Source organism: Platalea leucorodia, assembly GCF_965183815.1.
Source record: "Platalea leucorodia genome assembly, chromosome: 3".
Classification (NCBI taxonomy): Eukaryota; Metazoa; Chordata; class Aves; order Pelecaniformes; family Threskiornithidae; genus Platalea; species Platalea leucorodia.
The window spans coordinates 119,674,234-119,689,632 of NC_138825.1; the positions used below are offsets into that span (position 1 = coordinate 119,674,234).

Consider the following 15,399-nt stretch of genomic DNA (forward strand, 5'->3'; position numbering starts at 1 on the left):
GGGGAAGGGGCCGCATAAAGCAATATTTGGCTTTGAAAATAGAGAAGTAATGGATAGACTGAGCAGGTACATTTTTCTCCCTCTGATATTTAGGATTAACATTTGGTCATGCATCAGGTGCAGAAAAGAGCTACAGAAATGATCTGAAGGCTACTGAGAAAACTGCAAGACAGAGTTGTTGGAAACATTTTCCTGCTATTAGAAGCTTTGAATGCTAATTTTCTTCTAACTCAGTTTTTCATGATGTGCGTACTGTTGCTTGTTATTCTACTGGAGAGTTTGGGCAGAAGGTGTTTCCTCAGGTCTGAGGAAACCGCATGCTTGTAGTTGTCCGGACGCTCTCATTTGTGTTCCAGATCAACATCTACTACAACACCGCTCTTTTTCCCCTGATGTTTAGCTGGGAAGAGGGGACAAACAGTGCTCTCCTAAAACACAGGAGGCATGGCAGGGACTTGCCCTGGTGATTATAGAGTACAATCGCTGTGCTGGGACCTTATTCTAATACCTCTTTGGTTTTAATCTTTCAGGCAAGCTCTCGACTTCCTTTTGAGAAGAAGCTGCCCTCCATCGAGATGTCACGGCACCACAGCCGGTTTGAAAGAGATTATCGGGCTGGGTGGGATCGCCGGGACTGGAGCTCCAACGGCAATCACGTCAGCAGCACCAACTGCAGCAGCGCTGCGAGCACCAACAGCAACAACCGCCCCGGGCTGCTGCCCCTGCCCATCGTCCCCTCCCGGCTCCCCACCCCGGCCACCGCCGCTTGCACCACCGTCAACAGTGATGTGATCACGAGCCTGGTGGCCAATTCATCTCCAGCTTCAACTACCAAAGTAAGAATTTCGGGTTTTTTTCTGGGGTTGAGGTGTTGAAAGGGTGTTAGAGATGTAGCTTCATCTGTCCCTTTGCAAAATCTGTGTTCGTGGTATAACCAAGAGGAGGAAGAAAAAATTTCTACAGGCAGTCTACATCTTTTTTATTCTTTTGTGTGTTGTGCATATACTAGAGTAGGTCGTTCTTGCTCCAAGACAGGGTTTCCATGCTCCTGAGAGGCCCAAGCAGAGCACATGCTTCTTTCTTTTCAGCACTGCCTACATTTGGGCTTTCTGTTGCTTTCCCTGGAACGTGTGATTCCCACTTTTGCTTTTGGGAATGCTCTTCTTGTCTGTTGACCAAGGCAGAGCTGTGGTTGACAACAAGTGGATGTGGTTTTTATCCAGAGGGAGTGGAAAGTGACCAAAGGGCATAATTTTGGCTGAATGATGTTTTTACTTCTCTTTAGTTGGTACTTTCCTATAAGGTTTTCAAAGCCTCGTTCTTAGTGCAGATTGGAGTGTAACAGTGGGACTGCTATAACCAGCCTCTCTCATTTGTACAGAAATGCACACTAAGGAGTAAGAAAATGTTATGCGGCAAAGAACTGAAATCACTAGTAAACCGTTGGGCTTTTTTGTTCTAATATATAATCGGAGGGAAGAGGGTGACTTTTCCTTGCTTTTTTAAACATTCATCTCTTTTGAATCTGCAAAGTACAAGTTGTTATTCCAGTAGAAAGTTGGGGTTTCTTTGTGCATGCAAATTCAGGTAGAACAGCTGGGGAATAGAAAACCCTGGCAAAATGTAAAGGTGACCACAGCTTTAGCAAAGTGAGCCAGAAGCACTGCTGGTTTTCTTTTTATGATATTTAACATTTTCTTTCAACTTGGTTTCATTTTAATAACTGCAAGTGCCAAATACAGCAGACGCAGACAGGGGGAAAGGAGACAATAAAGTTATTTAAAGTAAGCCAAGAGCAAGCTGAAATTTTACTGCAGAACCATTATTATATCGATTTTTTTCACACTGTAGAAAAACAAGGTCAATGCTGCAGAAGGAAACATTAGGCCGAAGTTTACAGTGTGATTGGTTTTAAAAATTTTCCATGGCATCTTCAAATTATTTTCATTTGAAAGAGGCCAATCGGATTCTGATCAAAACATATTTCGAGTTCTCCAGATGCTATCCACAGATAGATGCCTTTCAATCATGCTTTGTCTGGGGAAGATTGAGGCAATTTTGGAGACAAAACAGTCATTTCATTTATCATGACCTTTGTTCCTGGGTCTGCTTAGAGTCCAGCGATTGTCTGGAGCTGATCAGCCCTTCTCCCAGATGTTCAAAACCATTTTGAAGCGTAGCAGTGCCAGTAAACCATGTGTTTATTGGGGGAGAGGAGGCAGGAACAGCAAGTTAAATGCCTTTTGATCATATGCTCAATGTGAACTGTCTTCTAAATTACCTTATTAGACAATTTTCTGATGACTTTCATTAGTAAGAATGTTTTGGCATGAATAGATCAAAAGCAGTAAATAGACAAGAATGGAGGTAACAGGGGACACTTTTTATTCTGAGAACTGTTAATCAGCTGTGTAATCTCCCATAAAATAAATGTGTAAAAAGGCATACAGTCTTTGCCTCAGCCTCTTCTGCTGAGAATCAGCTAAACAGCTCTAAAAATTCAAAATTGCATGTACTAAAGAGGAAGAAACTTTGAAAGAGAAGTGGGGTAGGTAGGATGAACAGAGATGTAAGGGTATGGTGCCTAGCAAGCTTCCAACTAATGATGTGGAACGGTGTCAGAAAAAAACATCAGGTGCTCATACATACTCGTGTTCACCCTGCCTGACTCTGTCTCTCTCCTTCACACACAGCAGATTTACACTTGTGGTTAGCAATGTAACCGGCCAGTGCCTTTCCCTTGTAGAATCCAGCTAATGGTTAGGCATAAAAAATTAAATCCGTATAATGAGGAAATCACAAGTCAGAAGAATAATGTGGTCGCTTGGTTTATATTAAAAAGCAGGAATGTGCCGAATTGCCTTGAGCTGTGGAGAGTTCACAGTCTACCCTCTGCAGCCTTTTTGTGAGCATGTTTATGGGGTACCAGCTCCTAAGGGGCAGGTGTCATCTTAAGCTGAATTTCTTAGTTCTGTTTTGTGGTCGGGAGTGGCATATTTGGTTGCTTAGCTGCTCTTCTGCAATCTGAACCTTCCCCAACACTATTGCAGTCGTCATTAAACTCAGTGGCAAGGGGCTGCCCCACACAAGAGGTGACATGGTGAATAAAGAAACTAATCATGGTGTTATGGAGCAAGAAGACTGAGAACCTGGTTCTTCTTGTATGATGGTCCACGGATATGGGTACAGCCAGCAGTGTTCCTCCAGGCTGAGGACAGAAAGGACATATAGTCCTGTGTCATATAGTTACCGGTTTTGACTTTAGCGTGTCTTCCTGAGCTGGTCTGAAGATCTCGAAGCATAGAGGCCAACTGTCCACCTCCCTTCGTTTGTGTTCCTACTAATTAATTATCCTCCCAGTTAAAAGTTTGTTTCATTTTTTTTTATAAACCATTTAGTCTGTCTTCAAACTTTGGTCCTTGGTTCCTCTGGTTTCCTGCTGTTCACCAGCTTTAGTAGCCTCCAAATAACTCTGTATCTTTTGAATCCCCTCCATTCTTCTTTTGCCTTTGAAAATATAGGTACCAAACCGATATGCATCCTTCCAGCATCAGACTCACCATTCCCTTGCATGGCAATAAAACTGCTCCCTTCCTCTGTTCCCATGTCTGCACAGCTAATAATTGCTCCAGACTTTTTAGCCAAAGTGCTAAGTCAATAGTTATTAAAAATACATATGCATGCCATCGTCCTTCATTACATGTTATCAAACAGTCATAATCTTGTCAAAGACTGAAATGAAGTCTGTTTGACAAGATCTGTCTTCTGGATACCTGTACTGGCAGACACTGGTCATATTCCTGTCCTTCAGCTCCCGATTAACTGAATCCTAAAATGACAAATTCAAAATGGAGGAAAAAACTTATTTTCTCTCTGACATGTAACTGGACTGTGAAGCTTGCTGTGTTGGTGATGGAATTGGACAGGGAATTCATAGATAAATGTTTTTAAGGACCACTGGACAATCTAGTCTGGCTGAACCATTTGGTCTTTAAATTATTATGTAAATGTATGTAAGATTAAAGACTTCACCCCGAGTTATGCGCTATGAACGGGAAAAGTATTGGAAGGGAGATAAAAAAATGATCAAATTAACTGTTGGAGAGAGGTGAAACCATCTTCAGAGGGAAGCTTAAGATATATAACACCAACTATGAGGGGGCTGGGTTTGGTCTGTGTTTTTATGCTTCTGGAAGAGCTTTTTACATCCTTCTGTGGAGGGCTTTAGAAGGATTTTATTACTAATTATTAATGTGTAGGAGAACTTTAGAACTAATTATACTTTGCAGACCTTTGAAATTTATTCTCAAAGCGTACCTGTAACCTTCTTACCACAGATGCTTTGGTACAAATCACACTTAGTGGATCTGCCACATTTAAGTGGTTATGGGTGTTTGGTCTGAGTTATTTAAACAAAAAAGCTGTATTTTCCTGATCTGTACTTTTTGCTGAACAAAATGATGATGATCCGTTGCACTGCTGTAACCCATTTCATCGGAGGCTGCCAGAAGACATCAGAAAAACCATTTAAACCTCAACAACCTATAAGAACTAGTTTAATGTTGCGCTCCCAGTATACCGACAAGGAAACTGAGGCACTCAGAGGTAGTGATTATTGGTTTTTCTGCTCATTCTGTGCCACTGTGAGCAAAGTTCCAGCTCTTTTAGTCAGTTTGGCTTTTCTGCCCTGGTGCTGTATCCAAAGCGTTGGGCCACAGACCAACACCCAGAGTCAGCGCAGTTTGAAGGGATGAGTCGTCGCTGGAGATACTTCCTCAACCCCTTGAATACCTGAAGCAGTCGATAGGAGAGCGCAATTCCTGCCATTAAACTGCTGCATTCAGCTCAATTTGTCACACTCTGAGGCCAGTCATGTATGATGATTGAGCTCAGGTTTGAGTTTGTCTGTGTGCAGTGGGGTTTTTGCTTTTTTTTTTCCTGCAGTGAGGTTATTTGTTGGTAGAAGGAAGCTATCAAAGAAATCCATATAAGACTGCAGCACTGCTTAAGATATTGGCAACAAAACAGTCTAAAATTCATTTAAGGATGCTGCACACCATTCCAGCTATGTTTTCTGTTCATCTCAGCAGCACCTTCATTCTTTGTTGCTTTTCCGAATTACTTTGTGAGTTACTTGTACAATTTTCTCCATCAAAGCTCCTGTATCACAGCTTCAATTTAGAAGTGTTGTCATGGGCAGTAATTTGAAATTTTATTACCAAGAGATTTTTTGGTTATAGAACACTTACTTTTATCATCTCCATATTATTTTTAAATGCCTGAAAAGATTGATACATCAACAGAATCTGTGCAACACCAGGCGAGATCTGATTTTTTTTCCCAACCTTAATTTTAAAAACCCTTTGCTTGGAACGTAAATTGATTCTTAAGCCCACACACACTTAATGATTTGTTATTCTCAAGGTTAAACCTATGACAAATTTTCTAAGAATGCCAGTCTTCAGTTTTGAAAAGATTTTCTCTAGTTGAGCTCAGGGATTACTATATAGTTTTAAGTCTTTAAACAGCATAACTGAGATGTGATCCTGGCCTCCTGTACTTACAGTACGCCGGCAGCACTTAAGACTTGTGTGCTGTTGCTACTGTAGTTCTGATCCCACTGTGGTTAGCCACAGTTATGATGTGGCAGAGACGACAGAGATGGTAAAGCATTTGTTAACCTCCCTGGAAAGTCAGGCAGGGATTGCGGGGGAAAAAATCGCCCCCACTGTCTTTGTTTCCGTGCATCGCTGCAACTAAATAGCATTAAAAAAATGCATGTGGAGAGAAGGAAATTCTTATGGTAAAGCAAAAACAAGTCAGTATGGCTGAGGAATGCATGGTAAAAAGAAATAAAGTGGAACTGCACAGAAGTAAAATATTCTATGCTTCTTTCCTTTAAGGTCCAAAAAAGTTTAGTTCCCTCAACACAAGTCTGTCATATGCAGATGATTTGCTGTACGTTGCAGAATTTGTGTTGTCTGTTCTCTTTCTCGCTTCTGAGGTGATGATTTGCTAAGCTGGTGTATGGCTTCCACAAATATTTAAAATATTGATTAAGCAGAGGAAAAATAAACACGAATTGTTTTTCAAGTTACGCCTTATGTTGTACATGACTAATTACATACAACAATTTGCTCTGCAACGGTAACTGAAATTTATGTACTCTTTTTATTATAAAACATAAGAGGCTTGCATAAAGAGAGAGATTATAAATATTGGAACACAACAGTTGCTAGAAAACAGTCAAAACATGCAGTGAGGAAGTATATAGGATTTGCTCTTCCAGCTTCTCTGTGCAAAGCTACTGTTCCACTCCCCTGAGGGTTTGTATTGGTAGTCGGCATATTTTTGTCACCGTTTCAGATAGTAGCCTGTCAATTCTTTGATCTGGACACGAGGTAGCAGTCCAGCCCAAGTGCAATAATGGCAAAAGCTGTGTTAAAGATCCTCCTGATTCTTCTGGCAAGTTATCATCACTACTGTGATGATAAGTGAGGCTTCAGTTGCTGGATGTGAAATAGTGCAACTGATTTTTTCCCAGGAGCATATTTTTACCTATGGATAAATTTTTAAAATAGAGTAATGTCCGGTTTCATTGGTAAATGAGATGCAAGCCCGTTCCCACCTATGCAGAGACTTCTGGTGTATATGAAGCACTAATTAGGGCAGAATATTACATGAATGTATAGGAATCAGAGCGATGCCCAGAGTATATAACACTTGATGGTTTGTAACAGAAGACAAAGACAGGTTTTCCCTGGCAGCCAAATCACATTCTCCTGGTTCTCTAGGTTTGAAAGTTTAATAAGTTTTGCACAATTTGCCTTTTGGGGTGACACACCATTTAACTGGAGTGCAGCTTCCAGACTGTGCCTTCTGTAAGGAGTCTGCAAGCGAAGAAAGACAGCCAGAGTGTATGACGTTGGCGATGATGTGCCATTGCACCAGCCCAGCTAGGGTGAAATCAGCACAGTTCACCACAAAAAAATATCATTATAATAATCTCCTGGTATCCCCAAATAATTTTGAGAGTTGCTTTTGAGGAATGGACAGAGCTTGTACCAGGAATGAGAGGAAACACAGAGATTTTGATCATTGACACCCAGGAGACTTTTCTTCTTTTTGCTCATTACAAATTGACCAAAAATCTCTGTAAATTGAACTCAGCAATGACTTGTGCTGAAGTAATCATATTAAGCTTCTATGAAAACATCACAACTACTGGGAGGTAATTGTGCCACCAAGGGACAAGAAAGCAAAGTGAGATCAGTAGTGGGTTCCAAAACCAATGTGTTGAAGGCCTTGAAGTAGAGGAACCAATTCTTCCCTTTGAACAAACTGAAGAGACGCCTTGGGCAGTTTTCAGGCTGCTCTGTAGAAGGCTATTCTTAATGATCTCTGGCCCTAGAGAGGGCTTAAATTCTGCTGATGATCTGTCACTTCCTCTTACCATCTAATTTTAGTGTTTTTTCTCAGATGTATTTTTATATATTTTTAATAGTATAGAACTTGGAACATACAAAATGTGGTTTTAGTTTGTCAACTTTTGCAGATACTTTATTGGACTGAAATTAGTCTGAAAGCCCTGGCATGCTAATTAATCTGTAAAGTCATAAAAAGCTGCTTGGATTTTTTGACTTACAATATGTTTATCATCTGTTGAAAGAGCTAAGAGGTCTGACCAGTTTCTAGGCCCAGTTCCATTCGAAGATGAAAGGCAGCATTTTTGAAGCACTAATTGACATAGCCAAGTACTTGCAAGGTCACAAACATGACAGCTTTGGGTGAAGAAAAAGGAGTCTTTCTAGGCTTTGGCACTTTGATCAAAAAGTATCTTGACTTCCAAACGGGATAAATATCAGTAATAACAGTAACCTAAACAAAATGTGTGTTGGCCAGGATTTAAGTGCTTGATTCTTTGAAATGATTTAGAGTTCTTTTTATTTTCTTATTTCTTTCTCATCATTACTTTGTTTTCACGTGTAGTAGTTGCAGATTATCCATTAAAAATGCAGCAGTATATATTCTTCTGCCATTCAGGAGGCATCGGTGTTTCATTAGAGAATTTGTCCCAGCCTCCTGTCAGGCCAAAAAAGCCTGCCTGAGAGCTTCCTTGCCTATGATTTGATGTTGATTACTAGAGGTTTTATTTTCAAGAAGCAGTACTTCTGAGGAAGGGCAGGTTATCCGAGTTGTAGATGCATAAAATCCTAAGGTTGGTTGCTGTCATTTAGGAACGTGTTGCTATTGTCACCATCAAACGTAGCTACAAAAAGTATTTTACATGGAATCACTTGATGGTTTCCTATTATTTTTGCTGTCAATGCCTAACTTTGCCAGGTAGGACCTGGAAATTATTTTCAAGAAAGCTGATCCTTTCTCAACTAGGTGATTTCTGATTTTGGTGTTGCATGAAGAGGGTAATGTCAGAGAAATCATTGAGGGAAAGGATGAGTGGATTAAGGTGTATGTTGGGTACAGAGGAGCCCGATGCAAACAGTTTGTAGGAGGCTGCAGAAGCGGTTGGGTGGGATGTCTCCATACCATAATTTTTGTTAAAAGTAACAGGAAAACAGTGGTCATTTTTAAAAACACAATTTTAATGCATATCAGAAGGAAAATAAATTGTTTGCCAAACAGATAGTATTTTCTTGATGGCATTGGTCTCCTCAAATTGCTGATTGATTTGCAGTTTTCAATTTAGAAGTTGCTTGCAAAACAAATGACCCAACTGAATAAAAAGAAAGAAAGAAATAGAAGTGAGTCAAGCTTCACTTCTCCCTGTGATTTCTATGCGCCTTGAGTTCCTGCTTGATACGACAGTTGTCTATGAAGCTGATAGACATAAAAATAAATTTGGCCCTGGGAGTGATAAACAGTACATTAAACTCTGCTCTCTGGCTCCTTGTACTGCTGAACATTGCACCTGCGAACGCTGGACACAGGCTGATGCGCTCTGGGCATACCGGGAAGCTCTGGTCAGCCAGAGCTGACACTCCAAACTGACATTAAAGCAGCAGCACCACCGCCCTGTCTACTATCCTGAAAATCCTCTTGAAAAAGTGCCCAGACCTTTAAGAGGAGCACAAGGATCTTGTGACTTGATGGCATGAAACGTGGGCAGCCTGTGCTGTTTCGACGGAGGATTGCTCTGTCGATGCCACAGAAGTAATGCCGGGAGTCACGTTACATCAGCGATGCTGAGCTGCGCTCCATCCCATCTGAACAATGCAGACAAGGTGCAGATATCTTCTGCATAAATGGAAATACAGTGACTCACTATCTTGTGAGTGGGCAAAACACAGGCTTATTGTCAATGCCTGCGAGAGTGCTGTAGGGGAGACCAAGAAAGGAATTCCTCACCCTTTTACCTGACTCCAATTTCACTCTCTAGAAGCAGCTCTGATGGAGATTTATAATTGACCATTACTTTTCAAAGTGGCATGTAGAAGAAGAATAAACTTGCAGGTACCCAAGTTATTTTGTTGGGCTTTCTCTTGGAATTTGAAGCATTGCTAAATGTCCAAGTGTTGGTTAACTGCTGTAACACTCTGTTCTTGGATGAAATGGGCACTTTTCAGCAAAGAAAATGCACGTTTTACTTTGGTTTGGAGGAACTGACTATTCTGAATTCTCCCAGAAGTCGGCCTGCCTCTTCTGTTTTCGGTTATTCTCTGTTCCTGTCAAGCTGAAACGTATGTGGTTGTTACCCACTACAATTTAGCGTCACCAAACTGGTTCACTTTGGAAAACAAAGCTTGTAGAAGTTCTGCAGAGAAATATATGCTGTCTGTAAAGTGGTGTTTGTGTGTAAAGTGATATGCACCCACTGTATAAATAATGAATAATAACTAGTAATAAATTCTTCATATGATAGCGTTATTTCTTACTGTTTATGATCCCAGGTCTTTTATGGTAATCCTGAAACAAAGCACTGAGAAATATGTGAATAATATTTACTACTGCTAAGTTGTTGCACAAACATGTCAAGAAAGAGAAGCTTTTTGGCTGTATAATTTGAATGTTTAAAATTATATACTGTTTATATTATAATATTATATATAATTAAAGTTATCCTTTTATCCCGAAGGAACACAAAGTGTTATACAAAGTCCATGCATTCAAAACCACTGAAGTAATGCATCAACGTACATTTGTCAGCCAGCAAGTGGAACACTCCCAAAGAGCAATGCTGGGCATAATTTGACCACGTGTTCCCCTGCAAATCCATGTTCTTTTTCGGAAGTACCAGTCTGTGTAAGAGGAGCCGTGTTGTACAAGACCCTGCAGAAGGATCCAGTAGTTCATCAGTGACAACCTGCTGGTGGCAGAAGAATTGCTCAGCCAGTGTACAAGAGCCAAGCAGGCACGGCTGGAGGCCATCCTGCCTGAACATGGAAGTCCTGAGCAAGAACAAAGGAGGTGTATGGGAACAGAGAGAATCGCAGAATCACAGAACGGTTGAGGTTGGACAGGACCTCTGGAGGTCATCTGGTCCAACTCCCCTGCTCAAGGAGGGCCACCTAGAGCCAGTTGCCCAGGACCATGTCCAAATGGATTTTGAATATCTCCAGGGTGGGAGACTCCACCTCCACAGCCTCTCTGGGCAGCCTGTGGCAGTGCTCAATCACCCTCACAGTAAAACAGTAAAACTCACAGTAAAATGGTGTTTCCTGACGTTTCAGAGGGAACATCCTGTGTTTCAGCTTGTGCCCCTTGCCTTTGCCCTCTTGCCACTGGGCACCACTGAAAAAAGCTTGGCATCTTCTTTGCACCTTCCTTGCAGGTATTTATATACACTGATGAGATCCCCCTGAGCCGTCTCTTCTCCAGGTTGAACAGTCCCAGCTCTCTCAGACTTTCCTCATAGGAGAGAGAAGAGGCTACCCAGGTGGCATTGAGAAACACTGCTTTTTTGTGCAGGTTTAAAATTAGGAAAGTGAAAGATCACCTAGGGCTGCAGTTGGCAAGGGGCATGAAGAGTGGTAGGAAGGATGCCTGTAAATACATTGGCAGAGAAAGGAAAGTGTGGGCTCACTGCCCATAGGCCCAAATGAACGTAGAAGAAGCCGAGTTACTCATGCCTCCTTTGCCTTGGTCTTTACTGACAAGATCTGCTCTCAGATTCTCCCAGGTCCCTTTGCCTAGCAGCAGAGTCTAGGGGAGTGAAGTACGGCCCATGGCAGAGGACAGGCACGAGGACAGGGACAGAGGACGAGGAATGGACTTACAGACCGTTTAAGTCAACTGAACATACACAAGTCCATGGGACCATACAGGATACATCAAGGGATTCTGATGAGCTGATGCCATTTTGAAGTCAATCACTGTCATCCTTGAAAGGCCATGGAAGGTTCCTGATGACGAGAGAAGACAATGGTCATGGCCATCTTCAAAGAGGGCAAGAAAAGGGATCCCGGGAACTATGAGCTGGTCAGCCCAACCTGAATGTCTAGGAGGATTGTATAGCAAATCTTGCTCGAAGGTATTTCCAGGTACACAAAGGACCAGAAGGCGACTGGAGCAGCCAAGGATAAATCATACCTGACCAACCTGATGGCCTTCTATGATGAGATGACTGGGTTGGCGGACAAGGGGGGGCCCCTGGAGCTTTTATTTACTTAACTTTAACAAGGTTTTGATGGTTTCCCATGGTGTCCTTTTAACTAATGTGGAGGGATATGTATTGCATGGATTCACTACAGGATAGGTGGAAAACTGGCAGGACCACCAGGCTCAAGGTGAGTAGATGATAACAGTTCAAAGTCCCACTGGGAGTGGGATAAGTGGTCAATATTGGGGCTGATAACATTTAATATCTTTATTAGTAACCTGGGTATGGCAATGAATACACAAATAACAAATTGAGGGGAGCAATAAATATGCTAGAGGGCAGTGCTACTGTTCAAAAGAACCAAGATGAGCTGGAAAAATGGCCTGCTGGCAACCTGATGAAGCTCAGCAAAGGCAAAGGCAAATGCAAAGCCTTGCACCTGGGATGAAATAATCCCATGCAGCTGTACAGGCTGAGCAGCAAATGGGTAGAAAGCAGCTTTACAGAAATGGACCTGCAGGTCCTGGTGGAGACCAAGTTGAAAATAAGTAGTGGTGACAATGAAGGTCAACCAAATGCTGGGATGTATTAGCAAGAGTAGTGAACAGCTCAAGCAAAGTGCTCTTGTCACGGATGAGTGGTTAGGTCGCTTAAAGAATCACCGTCAAAGATATCTGCAAAAAGTGATTTTAATAGAAATTTATGAAAGTGTGATTTAACAAAGTTTGATGGCAAGGTTCACTCTATTACTTATTAAATGAATGGAATAAATATATAAAGAGAAAGAAAGAGGAAATAGAGTTGGAAGAAAATACAAGGAGGGAAAGGGGACCCTCCTGTTGAGTCACAAGGTTCAAATGGACGCCCTTGCTTTCTAAACTCCTTCTCAGAGAGGAGCCTAGGTACGGCTGGATCCAATCCTAGTCTCAGACTTGGTCAGCGGTTTATGTATAAGGATTATATATGTCTAGCAGCAGTTTAAGGTTTGTTCACAGTTAAGAGAGAATCACAGGGATTTAGCAATAACTAATCATTGGTTAATTTAGCATCTACAAGGTGATTAAATAGGGTTTACTACAATGTTTGTGTCAATACACACACACACACACACACAATAGGCCTAGTAATTTTTTGCGACTTTAGTGAAATACACCCCATATGCATATATAAAGGTACCTAGTAAAAATTCCCCTCGAGTTCAGTGAAATACTCACGTCAAATGATTATCTCAGCGGGCAAAGGTTGAGTCTCGAGGAGTGAAAGGCGCCGGAGATCCACCCCGGTCCTGTTATCAGGCCTCCATATGCAAACTTAAAAGTTCGCAGCACTGAGAGGCATCCCACTCGGCGGGAGACACTGGCGCAGCCCACTGCAGTCCAGGAGAGCTCAGAGGGTCTCACTTGATACCGCTGTTTATAGGGTCGCGAGATGATTGACATTAAGCATCAGTTACTTTCCCTCCCGTCGTCACAATCAGGTTGGTAATTACTGGAGTTCTCAAAAATTCCAGTGACGTTGGTACAGATCCACCCGTACTAATCTGCCCAAGTTATGACCCAGACAGATAAAATATATTCCAGGCCTGTCAGGGAGCTACTCATTATTCCTGGTACGGTCAGTGCTACTCCCACCTTAACCATGCAAGAGTTTCTGATACGGTTCAGGGACGCTTAACCACCGAACTCGTTACACAAAGGCCAAGTCTTGACGGGAGTTGCTGAGATTGTAAAACAGTCCAGGAAGGGGGGGGGGCGAGGGGAAATGCACCACCACAGCTCTTCTGTCACTTCTGTGACTACATCTCGAGTACCACGTCCAGTTTTGGGCTCCCAAGCGTAAGACAGACACTGCCCTGCTGGAGTGAGTGCAGTGGAGAGCCACCAAGATGATTTGGGGACTGGAGCACAAGACATACAAGGAGAAGCTGAGAGCTGGGTCTGTTAAGCATGGGGAAGGGAAGGCTCAGGGTGAGTTTGATTCCTCTTTACGCCTGTCAGATTGGGAGTGTATAAAGAAGAGACCCAGATGAATCTCAGAAGTGCCCTGTGAAAGGAGAAGCAACAATGAGCACAAATCGTAGCAAGAGAAATTCTGATTACATATAAGGAAAAAAAAAAAGAAATTCTCAGTGCAGGGTCCAAAACTGGAGCAAAGGCCCGGAACACCTGCAGAATCTCCACCATTGGGAGCACTGCAAGCTCAGCAGGACATGACCAGGAGCACACTGATCTAACATCAAAGTTCACCTTGTTTCGAGCAGGAGTGGGCCAAGTGATCTGCAGAGGTCCCTTCCAACCAAAAGCATTCTCTGATACAATCCTGACATCATCCTAGAACTGAATCACCACTTAAATATACGTCACAAGGCAAAGGTGTTGTCAGTTTGCTTTAAAACAATACCCAGAATCCTTATCAGCCAATGAATACTAGAACTTTGGATTTATTTTAGGTCTTCTGAGCCTAACTCCTATCTTGGCATAGGCATCACAGTTTTGTTTTTGAACAGCTTGTTTCCTTTAGAATTTCTGCCTCATGCTGGGATGGAGTAAGACTGAATAATTTATCTTCCTTGTCCTCAAAAGCTGAGCATGGATTTGAGACATTATTCTCTTTCTAAGCTTCCATTAATTATCTTTATCATCCCTGCTTTTAAAGGTCTAGCATTTATCTTTGCAAGGTTCTTCAAGCTGGATTATAGAGGAAAATTTGAGTGTATTAATTCCATTCTTGCTCATGAAGTTTTAAACTCCATTTCATAAACATATTTTCCACTGCTCGCAATAATTCTTCTGGTAGTTTTCCTGTGACTGAAGTGTCAGATGTGTAGAATTGATGGCTTTTAAGGTCATCATACACATGCGTAATTATCTCAGATGTACTGCTTTGATTAAGACATCCGCATGTATACAGTTTTTGAAGATATGGATCACAGATACCTTGTTTGCCACATACAATGCTGCCATTCACCTTGTTTTCTCAGCCTCCTGAGAAATATGAACTGCTTTACAATAATATTTAGCTCTGGAGCGGTGCAGGATAATGCTATTTCAAGGTTTTTTAGATGTTATCTAAGCTATGGATTGTACAGCCATTTCAAGTTTTCAGTAGATCTGTCTGCATTTCCATCTTCACATTACGTAGCTAATTTCTGAGTTTTCCTGTAAGTTGCCATTTTTTCCGTCACTGGTTGCTTTGTAAAGGGACGGCGCAGCAAAAATTCAGTGTCAGTGCTCTGTAAAGACTGGAGCATGCTCTTTGATGCAATGAGTTGAGCCGAGTGAGAGAGGACCCTTTTAAAATAACCAAAGAGTAGAGTCAGACACCTGTAAATTCATCTGGGCAGACCCAAGCCGACCACTTCACTTTGCGTTTCTCCTCTGTTCCCTGTGGACCACGTTGCTCCTCATGTTGTGCTGGGTGATGTTTAGTGGTGGACTTGGCAGTGATAGGTTAACGGTTGGACTCGATGATCTTAAGGGTCTTTTCCAACCTTAACGATTCTATGATTCTATGATTCTATGATTGTCCTGTACGGACAGGCGGCGGAGCCCGTGGTGGAGGAGGAGAGGCTGAGGGCTGGGTTGGCTCAGCCTGGAGAAGAGAAGGCTGAGGGGGATGTGATTGCTGCCTGGTGGGTGGTTATGGAGAAGAGGCTGCCAGAGTCTTCTCAGGGGGCACAATGGAAAGGCAAAGGGCAATGCACACAAAAGTCAGCAAAGGCAATCCTGGTTAGAAAGAAAGAAAAAATTGCTTACACTGAGAGTAGCCAAGCACTGGCACACGTGCCAAGAGATGTTGTTGCATGCCCTGAAGTTATCCAAAACTCGAGAGGACAAAGCCCC

General features: G+C 42.2%; 1 protein-coding gene across 1 annotated transcript in view; it reads left to right on the forward strand.

Annotated features, from left to right (window-relative positions):
- The window catches only part of KLHL29 (kelch like family member 29), a 403,676-nt gene that overhangs the window by 151,655 nt on the left and 236,622 nt on the right, over positions 1-15,399 (forward strand). The window contains exon 3 of the mRNA XM_082306362.1: positions 531-836. Coding sequence (XP_082162488.1) covers positions 576-836 — 261 coding nt within the window. The 5' untranslated portion in view covers positions 531-575. The remainder of the gene's footprint in view (positions 1-530; positions 837-15,399) is intronic.